Below are 23,705 nucleotides of genomic sequence, written 5' to 3'. Positions count from 1 at the left end.
AAAAAAAAAAAAAAGCAACAAAAAAATCCCACGCATACGAAGATGTTCAGCGTAAGACTGGATCTTCCAAGCAACTAAAAGAGACTACAACTTCAGATTTTGAAATAGCACTCCTGAAATCATCATCTTCCATAAAATAAGAGCTGCTAGCTAGACAGGCACCCTTTCTTTATATGCTAAGTCTCAAAACACACATAAAAAATTCTCTATTTCCGTGAACACTGCAATGGGCACCTGTGAACTCAGCTGATCTGCAGGAAACAACCCAAGGGTTTTATCAGATCGAAAGCTGAGCCTAGGCCAACAAATATTGAATACACTGCATAAAAAGGGAAGGTTTAAGTAACACGTGCATTATTCCCACCCAAAGCACTAATAAGGCCTCCTTTAATACTGTGAAATGTTTTAGCTCTATCCTTCCAGATAGACCAATTAAAAGCTAAAGAAAAAAATACAGATCTAGAAAGCGTAACTGGTGAAAAATTTGGATAGCTTGTCACGGCTAGACAGAAGATTAAAGAGTGACCTTGTTAGTTACCAGATATGTGGAAATACATACAAGGCTGTAAAAAAAGAGATAATGAACTGTTCAGTAGATCTGTGAGCTTTATGACAAAACATGGTAATCCTGAACAGCAACCAGTGTGACTTAGACCGATGTCCGGGAAACCGTTTCTAGCCTTACCACATCACTGGAGATTTTAGCCAACAGAACTAAACATTTATTAAGAATGGATGAAGCACGGGTTATCCTGCTCTCTATCAGTACGATCAACAAGATGGCACTCCTTCTAACTCCTATCAAATCACGTGAAATCTAAACCACAAAGAAGAGCAGAAGAGATTAAATAATTTCATTCTACTATATTCCAAAAGCTGAGATGCAGCTGCATTACGTAGGAAGATGTAAATATATGTATTCTGCCATGGTGTAACAGATACACACATTTTTAAACTATTGCCAACACAAAGCAGTACAGCAACTCGATTTATTATATGCAGATTCTTCTGCATCGTTGCTAAACAGTACACTGGTCCAAAGTTACTAAAATACTTAAAAAACTATACATTATGTAAACAAAACATAAATAAGACAGCATAGTTCTTTGTACATATAGTTTAGTACAGATTGTTAGGAAGTCATGAATATGTACAATTCTATACCATAGACTGCATTTTTACAATGCATAAATATATTTTTTTTTACAGAAACAAATCAAAAATAAAATTGACAAATAAAAAGGAGATGTGTACTGTCATAAACACACTGGCAAACAGTCCATACTGTAAGATGGAACATGTGCAAAGGGCTACATTTCTCTAACATAAAATGTTTAACGAACTCATTGGTCATTTCTGACCTTTCTTCTAAAGAACTCTCTGAAAACATGTCTTCTCTAAATAAATTTTTCTTCCTCCTGTGCCCAACAGGTAAACAGGAAAGAACTGTCATCTTAGGTAATTTTGAGTAAATCAACTGTTTCAAACGATGTAAGAAATTATTCAATAGTTACAACTTCCAAAGTCAGAAGAATGCCCCAAAATCTTGAAGTGGCTCATTTGCAGTAAATTCAGGATGCAGCTTTGTCAAGTTTATGAAGGCGAGATGACTGAGATGCAGGGAAGACAGTGGTAGAATTCCTGCTTGTGGACACAACAACAGGAGGCAGTGATGAAGACAGTGAAGAAACTGTTGATGCTGGAGTATTTATAGCATTTAAAATGGCTCCCTCTGGACTCACCAACAGTTTTTTGATAGAGGTGTCTAAGTGAAACACTGAACTGTTGCTTGCTAAATGAGAGTTTGGAGGACGAATGGCAGAAACCACAGAAGACGTGGCTGCAACATTAACAGGAGATTTTACCACTGAAGACACAGTTAGTGTTGCAGTAGACAGTGGAGTACACGAGCTAGCAGGAGTACTAAATATCTGGGGTGTTGCATGTACGATGGGTAAAGCATCTGCAGACCCAAAAGAGTTCACAATCTTTGTAGAGCTTTTCAAAGGATGTTTTGATATTTGCCAACTTAATGAGCTACTTGGTGCTAGCATGATTTTCGAGGTTATTGGGTTAACAGTTGGTACACCTTGAGTCTCTTGACCATGGTTAACAGTTAAAGGAAGAGTCTCTTTTGTATTACAAGAGAGAAGAAGAACATGGCTGCCAGCTCTAAGGCCTTGTGGTGGAACAACAAAACAAGTACCATTAATCACTATTTGAGTTCCAGGTGCCAAAGGCATACAGGTGTTAATGACTATTTTCTGTTGAATGCAAGGTTCATTCAACTGACCTCCCGCCTTGCTTGGTACAGTTGGCGAAGCTGCAGACATCTGAACGGTAGAACTAGCATAAGTATGACTTTGTTTCTCTGTACCGGGAGGCACCTGCTGGCACTGCAGGGAAGAAAAACTGGGAAAACTAATGACTTTACCTGTATTCGGTGATGAAGGGGGCAATGCATTCTGAGGTTTGTGAACAGCTGCATTATTTGGCACAGCAGCTGAAATTCCCGATTGAAACTGAAGCAGGGTGGGAAACTGGCTTTTTGGTACCGGCAGAGGAGCTGGAGCTGCTGCCAACTGAGGAACTGTATGTGACACTTTGTGGGGGGTAGCTACAGACCCAGGCAAGCTAATGACTGGAAACTGCAACGCAGAAGCTACGTTTAGAGGAGATACTGTCGGTTGTGTTGTTGAAATGAGCACAGATGAAGCAAGATGTCCTGTTTTCACAGTTGATATACCCACAGCATTTCCAACATTTGATGTACACAGTCGGTTACCCAGAACTGGCCTTATTCTTGCGGGATCATTCCCACCAATCAAAACAGTGGGCTGTGTCCCAGACGTCCCACTTGATGTTACTGAAACAGATTCTACACATGCATTTGCTGTTGTCACTGCAAAGGCATTTTCAGCTTTTGTTGCAACGCACCCAGATTCATTAACTGACACAGCACTTTGACTCACAAAACCTGGAACAGGAACCACAGCACTACTGCTTGTCAAAGACAGCGCCAAGCCCATGCTCTTTTTCTCTTCTCCCTTAGAAATGGCAGAGTGCAATATGTTAACTGGTGGGGCCTGTTGTGCACTGCCTTTACTATTTACAATGGTTTGACCTATATTTAGTCCAATTTTCACATCTTTCACTTGAGCGATAGTTGGTGATGAGTTTATTTTTATTGGTGCTGCTACTGTAGATGCGATCAGAACCAACTGCGGTTGCTCTGTGGCACTAACAAGGGCTTTGCTCAGGGAAGAAGGAATGTTATGTTTCAATGACTCTGAAACGAGACTGGTGGTTGATGGGCCGCTGGCAATTTGTGTGTTAATGAAAACCAACTTCTGAGCATTAACACCAGCGGATGCTGGAGAGGGTATAATACTGACCCCTGATGACCCACAGGGAGATAAAATAGGTGGATTTGTGACAAATGTAAGTTTCTGGACTGGAGCACTACCGATCAAATCTCCATCTGTTGCTGAATTATACTCAGATTGTATAGCAGGATTTGTTTTAGCTGTAGTATCACCTTGTTGCTGCATAGAAGAATTAGGAGTTATGACAGTGTTATTTTGTCCAGTGCTAGTCATGCTAGCAGAACTGCTCGGAGTTGCTGACATCAAATTGCTAGCTAATGAAATGGAGGATAAAGAAGCAGACACGTAGCAGGAGTTCTCTATTACTTGACCCAGAGTACCCCCAACAGCAGGCTGCTGTAATGCGAATTTGATATTCTTCTCCATTGCCTGGGTAGAATCAGCTGGGAAAGCTGGAACGTTAACAGAAGCAGCCGTTGAAGGGGCAAATCCAGAACGAGACGATTGTCCAATATGTGGGAGACCAGACGTGGCTGTTGCTACAGATGGAAGAGTAGAGCATGATAATCCTGTGGTTTTGGGCACAAGAAAGGCCTGAAGTTGAGGCGCGTAAGTGAAAACTGAACTAGAAGATAAACTACTAGGTGAAATCTGGTCTGGGTTTGTTTGCACTTTAACAATTCCTGTGTTTCCACCCCGTGTTGTGACCAGGATAGATTGTGATTCTCTTATACACATCGTCTTCAGCTCTTGCCTAGCTTCAAAGGAGTCGGCTGTCTGCTGTGATGCAAGACTATGACATGCAGAAGCAGTGTTGGTAGACCCACTTATTGCTGCTATCAAAGACTGGCTAGCTGTGGAAAGACTAGGTGAAGCTGAAGACACAGGGAACGCTGCAGTTGAAACTGTAGTCTTGGTTTTGTCAGTTTCAGTTTGGCTCACCATAATCATTGATGATAACAAGCTGCCTGCTGAAGTTACAGCAGGCAATGGCTGTGTAGAGTTCAAGAGACCAGTCGCTTGTGACAAGTGGGTAATACTGCTGTTAAAAATTGTACTAGGTGACTGACTGGTGGCATTTGCAGGGCCTGTTACCACAACAGGTGTTAAAGAAACGCTGACATGTGACATTTCTGGTAAATTTGTACAGCGCAGCTCAGACGACTTTTGTTGTAGTGACTGAACGTCCTTGGACACAATTTTTCCCTCCTTCTGCTGAATAAGAAAATTCTTAGGTAAAATAAGAACTTGTTGCATTACTTTTTCTCGAGTTTTAGGGTCAATCACAGGTTGCATCTGAATTTTCATAGAGCTGTTGTTAAGGTCTATTGGTACACAGTGGCCATTTGGCATTTTGTATACCATTTGTAAAGGAGTCTTTGAACTGGTCTGGCAGGGCAATGCTGGTTTTAACAGTGATGATTCCGACGGCGCTAAAACTGGCTTTTCAGAAGTAGATACATTTATGGCTGGGGGAGGTGACAGGTGATTTGTTAAGGTCACTTTGTTCCCAGTATTCTTGGCAAGCAAGGCCTGGATGGGTTTGGTCCCTTTTGGAAAGTTTGATACTGATGTTGCAGGATCTATTAAGGAAAACAATTCCAGAGCTGACCCTTCAAATTGTTTCAGCTCAGTCAAACATCTGTCTGGCTGCAGGCTACCTTCTGAACTCTGGACCACAGCCTCATTAGTGCTCAACTTAGGTTTCTTTCTTGGTGAAAGCTCATTAGTGCTTTGATCCAGACAACTATTTTGCTTGGCCTGACGTTTAACACATTTGGGCAGTGTCTTCTGTATTTCTTTAGAAGTCGATTCTTTTTTCAGAATTTTGTTTTTTCCTGCAGGCAAATTCATCTCTAATAGTTTCATTTCATCTGCAAGAATATTAAAACAGAAACTGCATTTTACATGTTTGCAACTGATACCACTATATAACAATTTTACAGTATCTAGCCAAAGGCAAAATGCTAGTTTGCAAGTGTAAGGACACGTGGGAGAAGCTCTGCTTCTTTAAGTGCATCTGGTCAAGGACGTTTTTCAATGCAAAAAGGGGTAAAATAAGGAGAGGAGGAAAACATAAACAAGAACATACAGGGACAGAAACCTAACTGGCAAGGGAGACAGTGAGGAACATCAAGCCTGGCCATTCACAGTAATTGGCAAAGGCACGTGAGAGCATGAGAATGTTTATTCCAGCAAGGTCATCTCATCAACGACTTGGTTAATCGGGAAAATAAGGGGAGAAATGAGAAGCTAGGAAAAAAAAATTATACAGAGTCACAGATCTAACAAAACAAACATAGAAACAATGACAAGAAACAACCTCAGCAGTCACAACAACTGACGGGCTATCATGAAATTGCAGGTGCTCCTTCCAGTAAGATCAACCTCAACTTAGCAACTGATACGACTGTAAACCAGGGAAGATCCTGGACATTGGGCTGGGAGGGGTGAGGGAATCAGTAGAGCTCTACAAACCCATGAAGGGATGTGTAGAGGAAGGAGGAGCTGCAAGGACACAGCCCATGTGCCTGCTGCTGGCTGCCGAGGGGTGTTTGTTTGCATTTTCTCCAAACCCTGTGCACGTGGAGGCAGTGTGCATTCCCTGGCAAACCTCAAGCCGGACTAGCTGATGAGCAGGGAGCCCTGAGGTCTGGGCTGGCCTGTCAGGGGGACTTGTGAGCGTGGGGTGCCTGTGGGCAAGGGTCTGAGTGCCACACATTTCATACTGAGCACTGAGCTGGACCAGCCAGCAAGCAGGGTACACGTGAAGTGGACAGGAGGGTTCAGGATGCAGGCAGGGGTGCCAGGTGGGCAGAGGGGCCGTGCACCGAGGTTTTTGGCAAGGTTTTTGGCAAGGTTTTGGCAGTGAGGGGCTGCAATGGGGAGAGGCAAGGAGCTGTCCTGTGCCAGACACAGCCTGCTCCAAAGCAGATCCACTGCAAGACACTGCTGAGACCGTCGGCCAAGCTGGTGATGCCTCATGGAAAATGTTGCGCAGAAGAGCGTGACAGAGAGGAGTGACAAAAAAATGGAGGAGAAACAACCCTGTAGACGCCAGCGTCAGTGGAGGAGGGTTAAGAGGTGCTCCAGGCACTGGAAAGGATTCCCTTGCAACCCATGAAGACCATGGTGAAGCAGGTTGATCCTCTCCCATGGAGCACCACGCTGAAGCAGGTATCAACACTGCAGCCTGTTGAGGACTCCATTCCACAGCACATGAATATGCCCTGAAGGAAGCTGCAGCCCATGGAGAGCCCACACTGGAGCAGGCCCCAGACAGAACTGTGGCTTATGAGGGACCCACACTGGAGCAGTCTCATCTTGAAGGACTCTAGTCTGCGGAGAACACGCAGGCTGGAACAGATTGTGAAGGACTGTATCCCATGGGAGGGACTCCACACTAGAACAGGGCAAAAGTGTGAGCAAGGAACAGCAGAGAGGAAGTGTTATGAACTGACCTCAACCCCCAGTCCCCATCCTCCTTGTGCCACTTGACAGGGGAGGCAGTAGAATTGGGAATGAAGTTGAGCCTGGTAATAAGGTGGAGATGGGGTGGGTGGTGGGGAGGTGTTTCAGGTTTTGTCTTTCTCACCATCCTACTTTACTTGTAATTGGCAATAAATCAAATTAATTTTCCCCAAGTGAGCCTGGCTTGCCTGTGACAATAACTGGTGAATGATCTCTCTGTCTGTACCTTGACCCATGAGCTCTCCCATCTTATTTTCTCTCCTTGTCCTGTTAAGGAAGGGGAGTGACACAGTGGCTGAGTGTCTGGCAGCCAGTCAAGGTCAACCCACCATAAACGTAAATTCTGAGCATGCCTACTATGTTATCACAGAAATAGTTAAGCGCAAAAAAGGAAAAAACCTGCATTAATCAGAATTTCCATCTTGGTCATGTCTGCCACCTTCTAGTCTACAACCATCAGACATGCATCACAAGCTATTTCAATCCTATCACAGTAGTATTTAAGGTAAAAAGTAGGACACAAGCTCACATGGAAAAATTAAGCTCCTGAATCAATTTCAAGCTATCAAATTATCATCAAATAAGCACTTACCATTGTCTGGGTGGTCTTTTTTGGGAATTGCCCCATGTTCTGAAGACTCTGAAGATTTTCCACATACTACGGGAGAAGAATCTTTGCCAGAATCAGCTTCACTTTCATCATTACTCCACAATTCTCTGGTAAATTTATCATGGTCTGGATGTCTTTTAAAGTCATCATAGTCCTTCTTCAACCTAGACCTTGAAAATAACAAACCTAATTTTACTAAAGAACCACACTGTTTTTAACACTTTTTTATTTGTACTTGCTGCCACACAAGAGTTGGTGTAGAATTAATTGCCTGTGCCCTTAAAAAAAAAATAAATCAGAGTAGCTCTGTCTGCAAGTCTCTTAAATGCAGAAAATGGGAAGTGACAGTTAAGGTTCCTTCCCTCACCAAGACTGGTTGGTTCAAGGCCAGGTTGGATGAGGCTTTGGGCAACCTGGTGTAGTGGGGGGTGTCCCTGCCCATGGCAGGGGGGTTGGAACTAGATGATCTTTGAGGTCCCTTCCAACCCAAATCATTCTATGGTTCTATGACTGAATTTTATGTCATTAAGTCCTCTAACAACAGGCAAAAAGACTGAGTCACATATGACCATCACTGTTTTCCTGAACCCATCTTCTGTTTCTTCCTTCCTCTTGCATTGTGACAAATGTACCTTTGTATTACAGACTTGAGTATTAGCTGCAACAAGCCTACTCTTTCTTCTGAAGGCAGCCCCGATTAGAGAATTAAGTAAATCTTGTTTTCTTAAACGTATCATGCTTTTGGCCCAGCTATGGACCGTAACATAACTTTCTCCTTTAATAAAACTTTCTTATCTCTGGGTGATTCGAACAGCTACCACTGTCATTTCCATAGGCTCACACTCCAATAAAATATGTGTATATGATGGAAGTACATAGCTGCTTTGCCCATTTGAACACTGCTCAGAAACACATCCAGTTACCTTGGTGCTCCTGAACTGCAACATATTCCATTGTCCCCTCTTCTAAAACATTGTTTAGATAAGATCTAGGGGGTATTTTAGTGTATAAATACAGTGAACTACAGGATTCAGCTGGTAGTAACCAACACAATATCCAGGAGGACTATTTAGCAAAGGAGTAAGTCAATTACAGTAATTAGCACCTTGTGCGCAGAACAATCTAGACTCTACTCTGGATCTAACCCTGAGGACAGTAAGAATAAGACCTTAAATTTGCCTATTCTTATGCGTTAAAGTAACAGTTGTTTGCACTGAGGGCAGCAATGGCCAGCAGCTCCCTAAGGGATGTAGAGAGAGGAGCCAGGCCGGATGTCACAGCTGACGGGGCATGAGCACCACCAGCCAGGATACCATCCCACCACCCCTGACTGAGGGAGCAGGGCAGGCCTAGGGGTGGTAGCTGGGTTCAACCGAGAGGGCAGATCAACAGGCAAGCTCCTGGTGCTGAGGCAGGTCTGAGGTCAAGCTGGGAAGTCAATTCACACGTTCATATCAGGATCAGGTCCACTGATGGCTGCCAGGGTCAGGACCCAGTCGACTGCTCTCTGAGCAGGTCCACAGTGATGATGCAGGTTCAAGGTCAGTCTGAGGGTCGGTCCAGATCAGCAAGACCCATGGCCAGGCAGGGTAGCTACTGTAGTTGAGCTGCAAACCGGCATTCCTATGGCAGAAACTGAAGGCTGCAGAATGACCTGAGATGGGGTTGTTGAGACCATGGGCAGGTGATGTGGATGGAGGCTGAGGTAAGGCTAGTCAGGGTCAGTAGGACCTAACAGTTTACTCACAGCTTTGACACTCTCACTGAGAGAACACAACCTTGAAGTCTGTGTGAAGACATAGTGTGGACAATACTTCAACTCTGTTATTAGGATTTTGAGCTTGAAGTCTAGATGTGGAAGAACTACAGAAGGACATTAGGGAGCTGTAGGATGACACTACGGAACCACTACTGTACTAAAGCTTCAGGATGGGAATTTCCTTTTTTCTTTTGAGGAACTTCTGCTGTGGGGCCAGTGAGAAAGTGTGATCAGTGGTCACAAGTAACCTTTCCTTTTAAACCTTGCTGCTATTCAAATACCATTCAACATTATACTCTCTCTTAATTTTGAAAAGATTAGAGGGGGGAAAAAAAAAAAGGGATTTTGATCACAAAGAGTGCTCCTACTAATTAAAGACAATAAAAAGGAAGGAAGGAAAATTCCAGACTCTTATTGCATACTGAGGTCTTGCACAGAAGGAAGGAGGTCTGCCCAGCCCTTGACAAGCTAGAAGGCTAACACTGTCATTCAGTTAGTAGATGTTAGTAGCTAGCTGAGACATCCTATAGACACTGCAACTGCAGCTAGACTTGTGGTCTACACCAGCATGAGCAATCTTTACGCAGTTGCTTTTTCCCTTTCACATGACACCTTTCTTCACCATTGACATTGGTGCTAGACAGCTGCCTCGCAGCTGCATAATGAACCAGGCCAAGACATCGACCCAGCAGTCCCCACTGATCTCTCTTTCCTACCCAAGATTTGTAAAGATTTGTTTTTCAGCTGGAGCTGTTCCCTGGTATACCGTGTGTTTGTCTAAAGAGTTATGTCATGGAAATATCCAGGCTAACATTGCTGAATAAACTAGGCTTACAGCCTAAAACATAGATCTTAAGAAACATGAATTAAGTTAATCTCAGAAATAAGTCTCTGCTCTAAATGCATGCTTCTCTAGCTACCAGCACGTATACAGGCAAGACCTCAGCCACCCAGTTCCAGACTAAGAGTTACTTATGTTAGGCACACCTCACAACTAGTACTTCTGCACACTTTACACAGCAGTCCTACTTCTGTATTCTACAACCACACTAAACAAACAGCAACTAATACTGGGCACCAAACCATTCCACAGCAGAATTTACATAAAGGATAAAACCGGAAACCCTGTATGCTGGAAACTGAAATCTTTTCTAACAGTATTAGTACCTGCCACATTTCCAAAAGTAGTCTGAATTCCTACAGACAGGAAGAAATGAACACCTAAGGAAAATCAGAAACTTGAATGGAAACAAGCCAGTTCCAAGTCTGGAACATAAAATAATTCTTCCGACCAAAGTGGTGGCAGTGACTCGCTCCTCAAAGTTTTTTAATTTAATTTATTTGAGAAGCCAACTTATTGATTAGTTTTTAAGAGGTGAATTTTGTTCTGTTTCCTATCCCATACACTACTGTTAAAAAGAAAAAAAGAGCAGCTAATTACCTGTTCCTTTGAAATGCTTTCATTAGCTTTGGTTCCCACGGTAACAGTTCATTCAGCAGTCGTATCAATGTACCATGCAATTCCTTTACCGCTTGCTTCCGGTGGTACCATCTTCCCTGCAAACGTAAATACCATTTATTTATCATTGCATCAGACCTAAATCTTGCAATATTGTATTGGCACTACAATGATCCTGGCACACTAATGCAACTGATGAGGAAAATAACTGGAAGAAAACATTAGGAAGTTTCAGTTACATCAACTCTTAACCTACTAATACTTCTACTTTTATTTTTTCATACTACAGAGAGAGATAATGTCCTAATCAAAAAAGCAATATTGCAAGGATGTTCACTTTTTGCTGAAGCAGAATCCTATGAGCACACCATGTGTTTAAAATCACTTAAATGAGTAACTAACGTCAGTAGTAATCTATTCAGGTCAGGGAAACCAACCACGTACGTACACTTCTAATAGTTAGAGATAAAATTTCTACAGAAAATGTTACCACAATCTCATTTAATGTAAGTGATATAATTTGTAGTATTATTATTTGTAAAAACAATTTACTACAATTTTAGGGATAAAAAAAAGTTCTAGAAAAAGTTTTTTTAAAAGAAAAGTTCTGCAAATTGGTCGTTTATGAAGTAAGCAACTATGCAGCAGACACCAGTTTTCCAACATAAAAGCTTTAAACTTTTAACTCAAATGTATAATTTAAAAATGGTTTTCTTTCGCAAACTGATATATGTAGTCTTATGATCTCCCATGAAGAATTCATGTTTTAGTAACTCTGGAAAGGCTGTAAGAGGATAAAAGACACTGGTAAAAGACAATTAGCATGCATATACATATACACAGCAAAACCATGGCGGCCACAACGCTGCAAAACACATCTTTTAACACTCTTCGGCACGCCTTACGTCTTCCCAAACTTCATTCTCTAGTTTATTATATGAGGGACTGAACAATGCATACACATGTAACAGCTACAAAAAGAGACAGTGCACTCTACTACTGCCACTCTAATAATTACATGCATTTTATGTAAATTAGGATTTTATCTCTTGACTTGTCAGAGAGGATGTAAGACAGTAAAGAGACTATGGTTCTGCAAGAAAAAGCAGCAAGACTTGGGAGCTTATTTATTCCATATACGTATGAAGCTTTTGATAGAGCTCATATCCTTCACGGCTTCCCAGGGTCCAGCACACCAAGGAATGCAGGGGAGGAAAAGCTGGATAAAGCTTGACACCGCTGCCTTTCAGCAGACAACGTTTTTTCTATGGGCTTTGGAATAATTCCTTTCTACACATTCTAGCAGATCTCTCCAATGTACAGTAAGATCAGTCAGGCTGAATGCTTGTTTGAAGACCAGGTATCTATTTTTTATGGATGCTCATTCACATGTTACACAACGAAATTAATAGCTACTCCTTCATGTGTCAATTGAAACTACAAAAGATTTTAAGTAGGAAATTATGCCACATGACCACATAATGGTAAGTGTTGAGCACGCAGACCAGTGAGCAAACTGTATTCTAGTGGCCAGTCATATCTGCACGTGCAACGCAGCGCAGCATAAAACCTGCCACTGAATGCTGCAATAGAAAACAGCCTTTGTGGATAGTGTAGCCTATTGAGGCATTGGGTACCACCTCCTGATGTCAGCAGTCAACAGAACTAATTGCTAACATATAGAAGAATATTATGTGCACAGGTTTATCTTTCTTGTAAGACATAACATTTCACAGAGTTTTAAAAGGATGAATTTATATACTATACAGTATTACTGAGTTGTACCAAACAAAAATCAAAACGGCAAAAATAAACAACACCGCTACTGTCAGGATACAGAAAAGCTGTACATGCATTCGACATAGGAAATAATAGGATGTGTGAAAATGTAGCATTAAAAATATATGAAAAATTACTACAGAGTAAGAACAAGAGGAAATTAATTTCTGAGACTTATTTATCTTTAAATAAGGCTAAGATCTTGGCTTAAGTGGCAAAAAAAAAGAGTATTTATGAGCCAGATAAATATCAGCTGACCACTGAGTAAACTTTGAAATGCTAACTGTATCATGCATTGATTAGCCAGACACAAGTAGAAGGCATAGTCAAGAGCAGACTTCAAGAAAGCTGGAGAGGGACTTTTTGCAAGGGCATGTAGTGACAGGACAAGGGGCAATGGCTTTAAACTGAAAGAGGGCAGATTTTGATCAGGTCTAAGGAAGAATTTTTTACAATGAGGGTGGTGAAGGCACTGGAACAGGTTGCCCAGAGAAGCTGGGGCTGCCCCATCCCTGGCAGTGTTCAAGGCCAGGTTGGATGAGGCTTTGAGCAGCCTGGTGTAGTGGAGGGTGTCCCTGCCCGTGGAACTAGACAGTCTTAGAGGTCTCTTCCATACTATGATTCTGTGACTTCACTGCCTTCATTAACACTTCAAAGAAGAACAAATATAAGTCACTCTTCTTCTTGCTTACAAAAATGAACAAAAAAAACCCCCAATCCCCTGCCTCCTGAACTCTAGAGCTAGTTAGTGTCCTCTGGATATAATCTCTAGAAAACTCCACATTTGCTTCCAAATAATTTTAATGCAAAGATTATACTAACATAAAATTTAAAAATGTAAATTAATTATTTTCCCATATTCCAATTACTCATTTCTCTCACTGGGGTTTAGGAGCTGATAAAAAACCTGTTAGTGGCAACATCCACAAATTTAAGCTGCGGGAAGAATTTTCCTTCCTCAGAAATAGTCAGGACACGGAACAAATGTGGGCCAAAAAAGACTTCATAGTGTGTGGCGGAGATCCTTATCTTCTAAGTTATTGTGGCTGAGTTGGTTTTCTGTGCAAACATAAGATTTCTGCAAAGCCCAGATGTTACACAGATGATCTGCTATTATTTCTTAAATATTAAAACAGTAGAAAGGGGCATAAAAAAAAAGAGTCTGTAACCTTGAGACAAATCATTACAAAATCTAGCATTACTTTTCTATGCAATTTCATTCTCTAACATAGCGTTAGTTTTTTTTCAGGAAAAAAAAATAAAGCCAATCAATAATTGATAAAGCTATGATTTAACACCCTACTTCAGCATTATATAGCTGCCTACTAATTTCCACAGATCATAGAATCATAGAATGGTTAGGGCTGGAAGGGACCTTCAAAGGTCATCTAGTCCAACCCCCCTGCAAGGAACAGGGGTATCTCCAACTAGATCAGGTTGCTCAGATCATAAACTTCTTTACAAATGTTTGTGTTGCAAACTCTTCTCAGTAATACCAAATGACACGATGCAGGAGAGCAGCTATGAACTGAAGCTGAGGAGGTTTGGCCTGGACCTTAGAAGTTGCATTCTCATCAGAAACACACAGCACTCGAACAGGTTGCTCAGAGCAGCCGTTGAATCTCCATTCTTTCTTTCTCGTTTTCGTAACTCGGCCTCTCAGGTCACGGATGACGTAATGCAGCACTGACAGCAGTCCTGCTTCAAGGTGGGGAGATCTTCAAAAGTCCCTTTCAATCACTGACTGCAGCTCCTTATGATGAAAGATAAAACCTCTGCGTATGACCTGATGCGCTATGGGATTAACAAATAAACGGACTGCAACATCTAATGGCACAGAAGGAACTGACCACAGCAAGGTAGCCATGACTGTTCCACTCAAAGTAATAAAAAAATTCCATAAGGAGTGGTTTAGTGGAATCGCAGGGTTAGTACAAAGGAATAGCTACTACAGACCCATAGTTCAGCCCTCTCGTCGACAAGGGGTCTGTAGAAACAGAGATCTGGATGCATTGCCTTTTGGTGTCTATGAAATTCAGCATGATTTTATTAGCAGATATGAACTAAAATTATCCAACTACATCAACACAAGACAATACTTTAGAGGTAAAAACAGTCTTTCTGCATCACTGAAAAGCTTGCTTTTAGTAGATGTGTGAAGAAACTGTTCCCCTTCAATTGACTTGAGCTAATTCTAAGTTTGATAAGAGCCTGCATTCCTAACTGATTATTTAAACAGAAATATCCCGTACTCAGCTTGGGTGTGTACTAAGTTATATTCTTATGTGGTATGTAATTCACATTCCCAGTACCACTGCTTCTGTACCTTGGATCTGACTTCTAGTTACCATCTTGTTCCAGGGAGTGACAAAGAAAACACTATTTTCTTCTGGAAACACAATATAAGGTATTAACAACAGAACAAAAGAGAAAGTGCCTCGACAGGAGACAAGTATAAAATGTGACTTTTAACTGTGTTAAGTTATATTTGAAAAATGCAAACACAATAAAAACACATTTTAGAAATGTGCTCAATGTTTCTGTATAAACAGAGAGACATTTAACACATTCTCAAGTGAAAACTTACCTTTTAAAATAAGGTTTCTGACATCCAGAGCAGCCAGGAAATGCTGACTCCACTCTCCGTGATGCCGCAACGTACACTATTCTGGCATACTCATCATGGAACCCCAAAGCAGACTGGAGCCAGGATATGGATATGTGGGGTAAGGACTGAACTTTGTAGGGGAGTTTTTGTTTTGTTTTCAAATAAATACACACACACACAACCACAATATTATGCAGTTTTATAAGATTTTCTTTAATCTTTACTTTATATCTCAGGGACATAAAATAAAGAAAATTAGAAATCTTATGAAACAATGCAATATTGTTGAAAAAGGGTGGTGGTGGAGGGAGAAAACTTACCTTACCCTCAATACGCCTGCTCCATTCTGCAGCGGGGTTCTGTGGTATGTGTGACATCACCAGTCTAGCGTTTTCTAGTGATGTCACACAGAGAGGGAGTTGGTGGTCTGCAGCTGCTTTGGACATCAGATACCTAAAGAAGAGAGATTGATAACTTTTTCATTTCAGATATGGATTGATATTGAATGTTCTTATTAACCAATTTAACAGCCAAATACTAGCCTTTCAGATGCTTACTTCAATGGTAGTTTTGACTGAATAAGAATGCATGATGAGATTATGTGTTCACACTACACAAACTCATCTATAATTGAAAGTGTTTTCATTTTGAAAATGCTTAGTTATCCTCTACAGCAAAAGTTTCTGAAAGTTAATATCTTGTATTTTATACCTTCAGCAACGTCACTCTGAATATTACAAACATCCATCAACAGCTAACCTCTGATGTTTTTTGAAGACTGGGACTGAAGATTGTCAGGAAGAATGACTCGTAGTAACTTATAAAACAAATTCACTCATGACATCTCTTAATCAATTTTATCTTTGAGCATTTACTGGCAGCTAATGAAAAGATATATTATCAGCCCTCAAACTTTCTGTTTTTTTAAAAAAAAGAGTTCAGCTTGCACTTCCATGACCTAGATATCTGATCACACCAAGCCACATCCTAAAACGGTATCTCATACTCTCTTATTAAAGACTGAAGTAAAAAAACCCAAACAAACAAACAATAAATTTCTTGCTAATGAGAATGTCTTTATCTTGTGATTTAGTTCATTACTATGAAATGACTTTCCATCCAGACATTTAGCCACATGTTCTGATTTTCTTTAGGCAAAATTACTACATGATCATCATTGCATTGACTAACCTATCACATTTATTTTAAAGATATAAAAGACAAAAACACAGGAGAAAGTTTAGCATCAGCATGACCTTACTACCTTTTTGACCTTAACTCAGAACAGTGAAATTATTCTGCACTGAACTGTCACATGTTACTCTTCATCAGAAGATCTTCAAGATAATAACTTCCATATCTCATGAAGAAACTGAATGTCTGCAGTATCTCGAACTATTTACAAAAAAAAAAAAATCTGTGTCTTTTAAGGTATTATGGATCTTACTTAACTGCCTTTCATACAGCTGAATTTTGCATCTTCTTAACTCTGGATAGCCAAGTACTTCTCTGTTCTTCAGCTGAATATCTTAAAATCAGCTGGTTTGTTACAACTGTGTGCTGACAGGGATGCCTTGAATAATTTTTTTCAAAATAATGTACTAACTGAGCAGAATCCCAAGCACTGTGAAATGCTCTGAATATACAATAGTATCTCTATGACAAAAATGTTCCAGATTAAATGTACAAGTACACACTCATATCTTTGATGCAGAATGCATGCTTTCACATTTGGAACTGTAGAAAGATACAAGACAAAAGTGGCTTATGAAAGCTTCTTAGCAAACAGTTATTGGAGGCTTAGCCACACGAGGAAAGGCATGAAAGATCATGGGAAGCGAAGAGAAAATAGTTGTGAAAAAACTAGACAATATAGGCAGAAAAAGAGATACTGGAGCAGCTAAGAAACACTGAAGACTGGGGAAAAAATACTGAAAGCTAGTGAGATAAGCAGAAGACAAATATCAGAGAAGAAAAAGTAATTATTGTGGAGAAGATTTCAAAATTTGAAGCCTAAAATTGGCTTTATCATTCATATTTTACAACTAAACCACTGGCTGACAACTAAATAGCCAGTTGGATTTCCAAAAGCTCCACATGCTCAATCGTGCCTCGTAAGTACAGGAAATTGCATGGATGTAAACGTGTAAATTTCAAACCTAAAATTCAACATTTTTGGCTTGTATCTGTTTTTAAAAGATGCAGGCAAGCCAGGGCGAAGGAATAACAGACTATTTGGAAGTGACTAAAGTACGAATCAAGTTTTTTGGGACAAAAAAATGGAAAAAGAGAATATGTTAGATACATTACAGACAAAGATGCATAGTAACACAGAACCTAAGCTGAAATTAAAACGTTTCAGCTGCAAGACTTCAAGGAGATCTACTAAAATTCTGTTACCCTAAATATTTATGGGCGTAATGATCTCTTCCTCTGCATCTAAAACCTGCAAACGTGTATGTAAATACGGATTTCTCAGACTATAATATTATTTGTTTGCATGTAACTTTATGTAAATATAGTAACACAGATGAAAACAACTATAACCGAAAACTCCTTTCATGCAAAAGTCTCAAGCATGGTACATATTTCACTGGGCAGGGGAGTAAAGAGGAAAGGAGAAGAGGAGGGAGGAATGGGAAGAAGGAATTCCACCTCTTGCTAAAAGCTGAAGAAGATTTAACCCAGTAATAATGAAGTTACACGGGGCCCAAACGAGAAAGACACGGCAAGTTTATTGTTTGTGAAGTTGAGGTCTGATTCACTAAAATATTAGTAAGAGCCCTAATCTCCTGCTGAGCATTCTTGGGAAGTCCCTGTACAATCTTGTCTAAACACAGTTTCCCTACCAAACATTTTCAAACATATGGTAATATTTCCCATTTCTTTACTGTACACAGAGGGAATACTTTAATTTTCACTTAGTAAATGAGGCATTTTGCATTAAGGTTTTTTTTGTTGTTGTTGTTTTGGGTTTTTTTTAAGTAAAGTGTAGCAAACCAATTGAAAAACCCAGAAAACAGGCTCTTCTCTTAGTTCAGATACTTCTGCTCACTATGAACAAATTTAACAGCAGCCTGTTTGGAATTTCAGAAAAAGTAGATACAGAAAATATTATGTGCCATCCTGGCCCAACGTATTCCTGTATCCTATAAATAAGTTTATGTCTAAGGTTCTAAATATTTCTGACCTGAACCGGTGGGTTTTACTCTGACTTTTCAGGTTCACTCTGAAATACAGATTTCTGCACGTGAAACGCACTTAGAGCTGCAGAAAACCTCAGTTTGCTTTCAGCCCTTCTGATTCATCTGTTTAAAAGATATACCCACCGTCAAAGACAGACAAAGACATCCACCTGTCTTGGGAAGCACAACTGTCTAATTAAAACCTTCAGGAACAACATTAGAAGATAACAGAACCCAAAATCTTTATATAGGAGGTTTTTACCTTTTCTACTACTACGTCAAGAACATCAGTGCATTACAGACCTCTGCAAAACACTAAAATCTTCAATGCATTTTCTCCAAACCATAGTTAGTCATGAACTTGGCTGGTGTCCTTTCACTAAGTAATTCTCCCTCCCCTCCCCTTTGTTTGACTTTTTTCTCCCTGTAGGGACATTTTGGTCTCCTTCTTAGGAATGTACTGCCCTTTATCTGTTTTAACCTTGTCAACTTAACTGCGGGAATCCTGGGCTCCAGCCTCCCTTCTCACTCCCCAGACAGCTATGCACTTAGCAAGCAGACTTGCAGAGAATGATTAAAATCCAATGGCACTACCAAAATAAAGTCTTGCATTTCAGTAAACAAGGAATCTTTCAATATTTATGTTCTCTCCAAGACAATCTATGCTTTACTATAATCAGGACAGGGTCTAGAATTAACTGTCCTTGTCAAAACCCAGTACATTTTACAATAAACATGTTTACTACAAAGTCAGTTTGCAAAATGACATCTGCAAAAAAGCCTCAAGTTCACTATTTGATTCAAGGATCTCCAAACCTGTTGGATTCATACTACACAGTGGCAGGAAGGAATTAAAAAAAAAATAATAAAAAATCAAGTTCTGCTATGATATGCAACAGTGAAATACAAACAACTGACCTACGGAATAGCTTAATTAAACGTTTCACACACAAAAAAACAATGACACAATCACAAGAGAAGCTGATTATCTGAGAGGCAGTAAAGAGATTTCCATTCACTCTGCAACTCCCACTGACTATACCTGGCTCAGAAGACACCAGGGAAAAATGAGACCCAGAATGTCAGAAACTGACAGTTGATACTTTTCTTACTTATCAGGATAGAGGGTGCTACTTTATCATCGCTCCTCACAAAAGAAATTTCATGTATTAGACAGAAGCCATTATGTTATCCTAGATATACTGGCAAAATGCTTCACTATCACGTTTGTCAAAACTATTTTTTTATCAATATCACTGCAAGTAGATTTTTAAGTGGAATTAGGCTACTTTGTATATCTTGATCAATTTGCTAGTTATAGCACATTTCTAAGACATCAGATTCAACTGAACTGCCATGCTTATATATGTCTAAATTTTCAGCAAACATGGAGTAAAAATGCAATAAAATCTCAACAGAATTTTTAGCCAACATTTTCTTCTTCAGATTTATAATTGGCTACTGACTGCTCATAACTTCCCCATCTTATTAGCATTAAAGTAGACATAATTTGTACTGGAATCTAATCCTTGCTTCTGTAAATTTTGTGCTTTTTTTCTATAAATTCCAGTCTTACTCTACTTTTTTAGTCACACTTCTTTAAAGTGAAAGGATGTCACTTCACGTGTCCTAAGAAACGTACCAAAGCTAGATAACGTGCTAGCTCAGACATTCCTCAGGAAGCCAGCCTTCATCCTTTCACCAGACAGTGCACAGAGCATTAGACTCAAGTTCTCCAAGCCCCCTTTCTGCACCTCCCGCTTGCTGATTTCCAGTCAGGCACTTGAATAAATAGCAAATCTGACTAACAGCTTCTCTCCTCTTCCTCTTGAAATGTAGCAGGTGGTAAGGAGAGGTTCAGCAGCTGAAGGGATAAGCTCTTCAGAGCACCCCTGACTGTAATATGACGTACAACTCCACCTGCCACAAACCAGCACCTTTCCTGTCAAAAGCAGTCCTGCTTTCTTTTGCCCACAGATGCTCATTCCTGCCCTTACAATGGCCCCTCAAACTGTGGCGGAACACAAGCACGGGTATTTGTGAAACTCCTCTGGGCTACAAACACCTCAGCAGCAGCAAAAAGTAGTTAGGTTTATCACAGATCAACTCTCTCCCCATGCAGCTGAACAAAGAATTTTTCTACCCTCTCTTATGGGGTGGCACAGAAAACAGAAACCATCAGAGACACAGAGAGTGGGAACTATTTATTTGGCAGCAGTTTTGGCTTGTGTCATTTGAAAGCACATGTGAAATTGCAGCTCGCTTCAGAGCTGTGGCTAGAGTTCAAGAGTGAAGCAGTCTGGGAAGAGATACTCCTAAGGCTGAGTTGCACTGCTGTTTAAAATTAAAGAACTGCAGTCAAATTTCATCTTCCGCTCTAAACGGTTACGGCAAACTGGTGCTCAGGCAAATCTCATCATCGCTACAACAAACTCACCAGTAATCAAGCAGAAGTGCAAGAATTTTTAAATGGAAAAAGTATTAATCATCACTAATTCAAAAGACAATACGAGTGTACAAAAGATGCCTGAAACAAACTACTTCAATAAACTAAACAGTGAAAATCCTCTCCAACAGGTCTATTATTAATTTGTTGCAGGAGAAACTGGTAGGAATGCCTACACTTAAAGTTACCCATGACTTTCCATTACATAACCCTGCTCTAATTTGCTTTTAACTTGCCAAACAACACTTCTCTGGGATAAAAATCTCTCATGTCATCCGTTGGCTCAATCTGATGGTCTGAAAAGTGTCAGATAGAACCAGTCCAACTACCTACAAAAAATGCAGGAAAACAGTGAGTTTACTCATGTTAAAGAAGTCTTCCAGCTCAGCTCTTTCATTACAGCCTCTAGCACTTCCGAGTTCTGGAGAAGGAATTCCTTTTAGTACTCTAGAATGGTCTCCTAGGAAACAAAGGGCAGTTAGGACTAAGAAAAAGGTTGTAGCTTAAAGTCTTAATATAAATTAGAAAAGCTGTATTTCTAATACGTGCTAGTATTTCGAATAAGCTTGAAAGCCTGCCTTGAGGGTTTCTCTCAGTAGCACGTGCTAACAACTTGTCCTGGTTTTGGACAAGTTGCTGGCAAAAAACTAAAAATTGAATCACCAAGCAGGTTAGTCAGGAAGAAGAAGGATTCCTATTGCTTCACCTAGGTCACTACTGAAAACAAACAAACAAAAAATCAATAAAGTTACCACGAAGTAGTAAGAACACCACCACCTTTGGGTCAAAAGAAGTCCATGAATGGCATCAAAATGAATACCATCGTACTAAAATAAGCTTGCACGCTAGGTCAAATTTCCATCATCAAATTAGAACAATGTTTTACTTAATAGACCAAGCACTTCGAAAAATCTGAAACAAACTATGCTGGATGCTTCTGAAGCTGTCACTGTCATTTGCGTCAGAGCTGAAGAATGAAAAATCTGCATTTCCTCCAGTTTTTAAGATATCTAACCTAATTACACATGGTGTTAGACATCAAAAATGAAATTCTAATGACTTTCCTTGCAAAGTGAAACCTCATTTTAGCAAGTCAAGTTTATTGACTATTCATTTAATTTAACATCTTTCTATTTGTATTTTTTTAAAGTGAATATGAAATTTGCCTGATAATTATTTTTTAAAAATCACACTTCACTGTTTCCTTATAATCATTTGTTCAGCAATTAATCCTAGTCTTTTTTCATTACATAAAATTTCTACCAACACAAGTGTTTAGAGACCCAGAATCACAATGTGATAGATCTACACAAGCACACAGAAAGATTGTCCTTACCTCACAACTGCTGAATGCTGTATAAATTGTATCTTAACTCCCCTCTACTCTTTTTTTTTTTTTTTTAAGACGGTGCAATTACAACTAAACATAGTATTCCTGCTGAAGTCATGCAACTTATTTACATAATGACATTATCAGATTTCAGTTCAAGGAGCAATTATGACATATTTAGCATTTGTCTACCCTTGAAGAAGTCTTGTTGGTAGACTAAAAGTCTCACCTATACTAAGATTACTGATAATGCTGAAGTGTACTCTCATTTTTGGCTTTCTCTTCTATTGTTGACATAACCTTTCTGATAACCTCTTGACAATCTTATCATAAAGCCAATTTGCAATTTAGCAACTACAAAATAATTTCAAGTTAAGCCTGTTTTTATCGCTTTGGATATTTTAACAACTCTTACGCTAAGTGTCGGAAATTTGTCTTTCAGAGTCCTAATTTATATTGCCTCTCAACTATCATCTCTCTCTCTTCTATTTAAATAATGTAAGTATAAATTGTTTCTGCACGAGACTAAAGACATTCGCAGAAATTAGCAGCCTAATTTCTAAGGTACAAAAAAAGGAACATTTTTAACTACTATCGTTCATACAAATTCCACAGAAATGCCTACCAAAGGTTTAATAAATGACACTGCAATGAGAAAAGCAATATGAAGAGTTGGCTGTAGAAGGCCATTTGAAAGAATACTATTTATGAGTACTAAAGGAGTACATCCACCATCTTGAGAATCGCTGCTTCCTACAGAACCCCAATCGTGTTGGGTGCTCTTGTCCAGCTGTTATTCTTTTGTGGTTTTCAGCTGCATGCACTGAGCAACCCAGGGCACATCAGTAAAATTTGTATCTCAGTCTGGTATCAAAAACCAGAGAGCATACCTTCCTGTACAAACTACCAGAACAAAAATTAAACAAAGCCAATTTTAACAACTTACTTGCAAACAAAAGGAATTAGGAATCCTAATAAGCAACATAAGAATCCACTCAGAAGAAGATTTGATCAGCACTTCATGGGCAGACGTGAGAACTCTATCCTGTGATTGCTTGTTGGGTAAGAGTTTGTCCTCAGGGAAGAACAGTCACATGTTTAACAGAAACGAACTACTCCTTCTGAGGTATTACTACTACCCACATTTTATTTTGGCAGTGAAATTTGTTAACACAGTTACTGAATTTACTTACGATAACATTGTGAAGAGAGCACTATTTATTACAGTCTCCAGGTATCAACCCTACGAGGCTTCACACAGTTATGAACAGGCACAGAATCTTCAGATCACAGGCCTCAGCAAATAACTGACACCCTTTTATACCCATACAAGAGAAAGCTTTTAATGTCACATACCGATTTCTTTTTAATGTCCTCCAGATCTTTGAGTTCATTCTCAATCTTTGTGATTAACTCCCTGAGTTCATCAAGATTAGTGCAAATAAGCTAAAAAACAAATGAACACAAACACTTGGTAACGTGGGACTTGGAAAACGTACAATGAAGTTAAATAAAATCCAACAGCACATGTTATTACTTAGTGCCACCACTTGATTCTTATTTTCTTACAGCATTTTTTAATGAAAGGAAGAAAATCTAGAAAGAAAATACTTCACTCTTCAGACATGAACCATACCTCTGCCTGTAAGCTTCCATTTCAAAATGCAGGTATTTTCTTAAAACATCTGTGAATGACAACTACCAAGTTTTCTCAAGTACAGTTAACAACTCC

General features: G+C 39.8%; 1 protein-coding gene across 2 annotated transcripts in view; it reads right to left on the bottom strand.

Annotated features, from left to right (window-relative positions):
* Positions 1 to 467: 467 nt before the first annotated feature.
* BRD10 (bromodomain containing 10) overlaps positions 468 to 23,705 on the bottom strand; it is a 51,526-nt gene continuing 28,288 nt past the window's right edge. Inside the window, exons 5-9 of one of the 2 annotated variants that reach the window (XM_086629482.1) lie at positions 23,314 to 23,419; positions 14,783 to 14,790; positions 10,608 to 10,723; positions 7,390 to 7,577; positions 468 to 5,200 (exon numbers count right to left, since the gene is read on the bottom strand). In XM_086629482.1, coding sequence (XP_086485608.1) covers positions 1,572 to 5,200; positions 7,390 to 7,577; positions 10,608 to 10,723; positions 14,783 to 14,790; positions 23,314 to 23,419 — 4,047 coding nt within the window. In that variant the 3' untranslated portion in view covers positions 468 to 1,571. The remainder of the gene's footprint in view (positions 5,201 to 7,389; positions 7,578 to 10,607; positions 10,724 to 14,782; positions 14,791 to 23,313; positions 23,420 to 23,705) is intronic. The other variant, XM_086629481.1, reaches the window with a different exon arrangement.

Source organism: Tauraco erythrolophus, chromosome Z (assembly GCF_009769465.1).
Source record: "Tauraco erythrolophus isolate bTauEry1 chromosome Z, bTauEry1.pri, whole genome shotgun sequence".
Classification (NCBI taxonomy): Eukaryota; Metazoa; Chordata; class Aves; order Musophagiformes; family Musophagidae; genus Tauraco; species Tauraco erythrolophus.
This window is presented reverse-complemented; position numbering and strand designations above follow the sequence as displayed.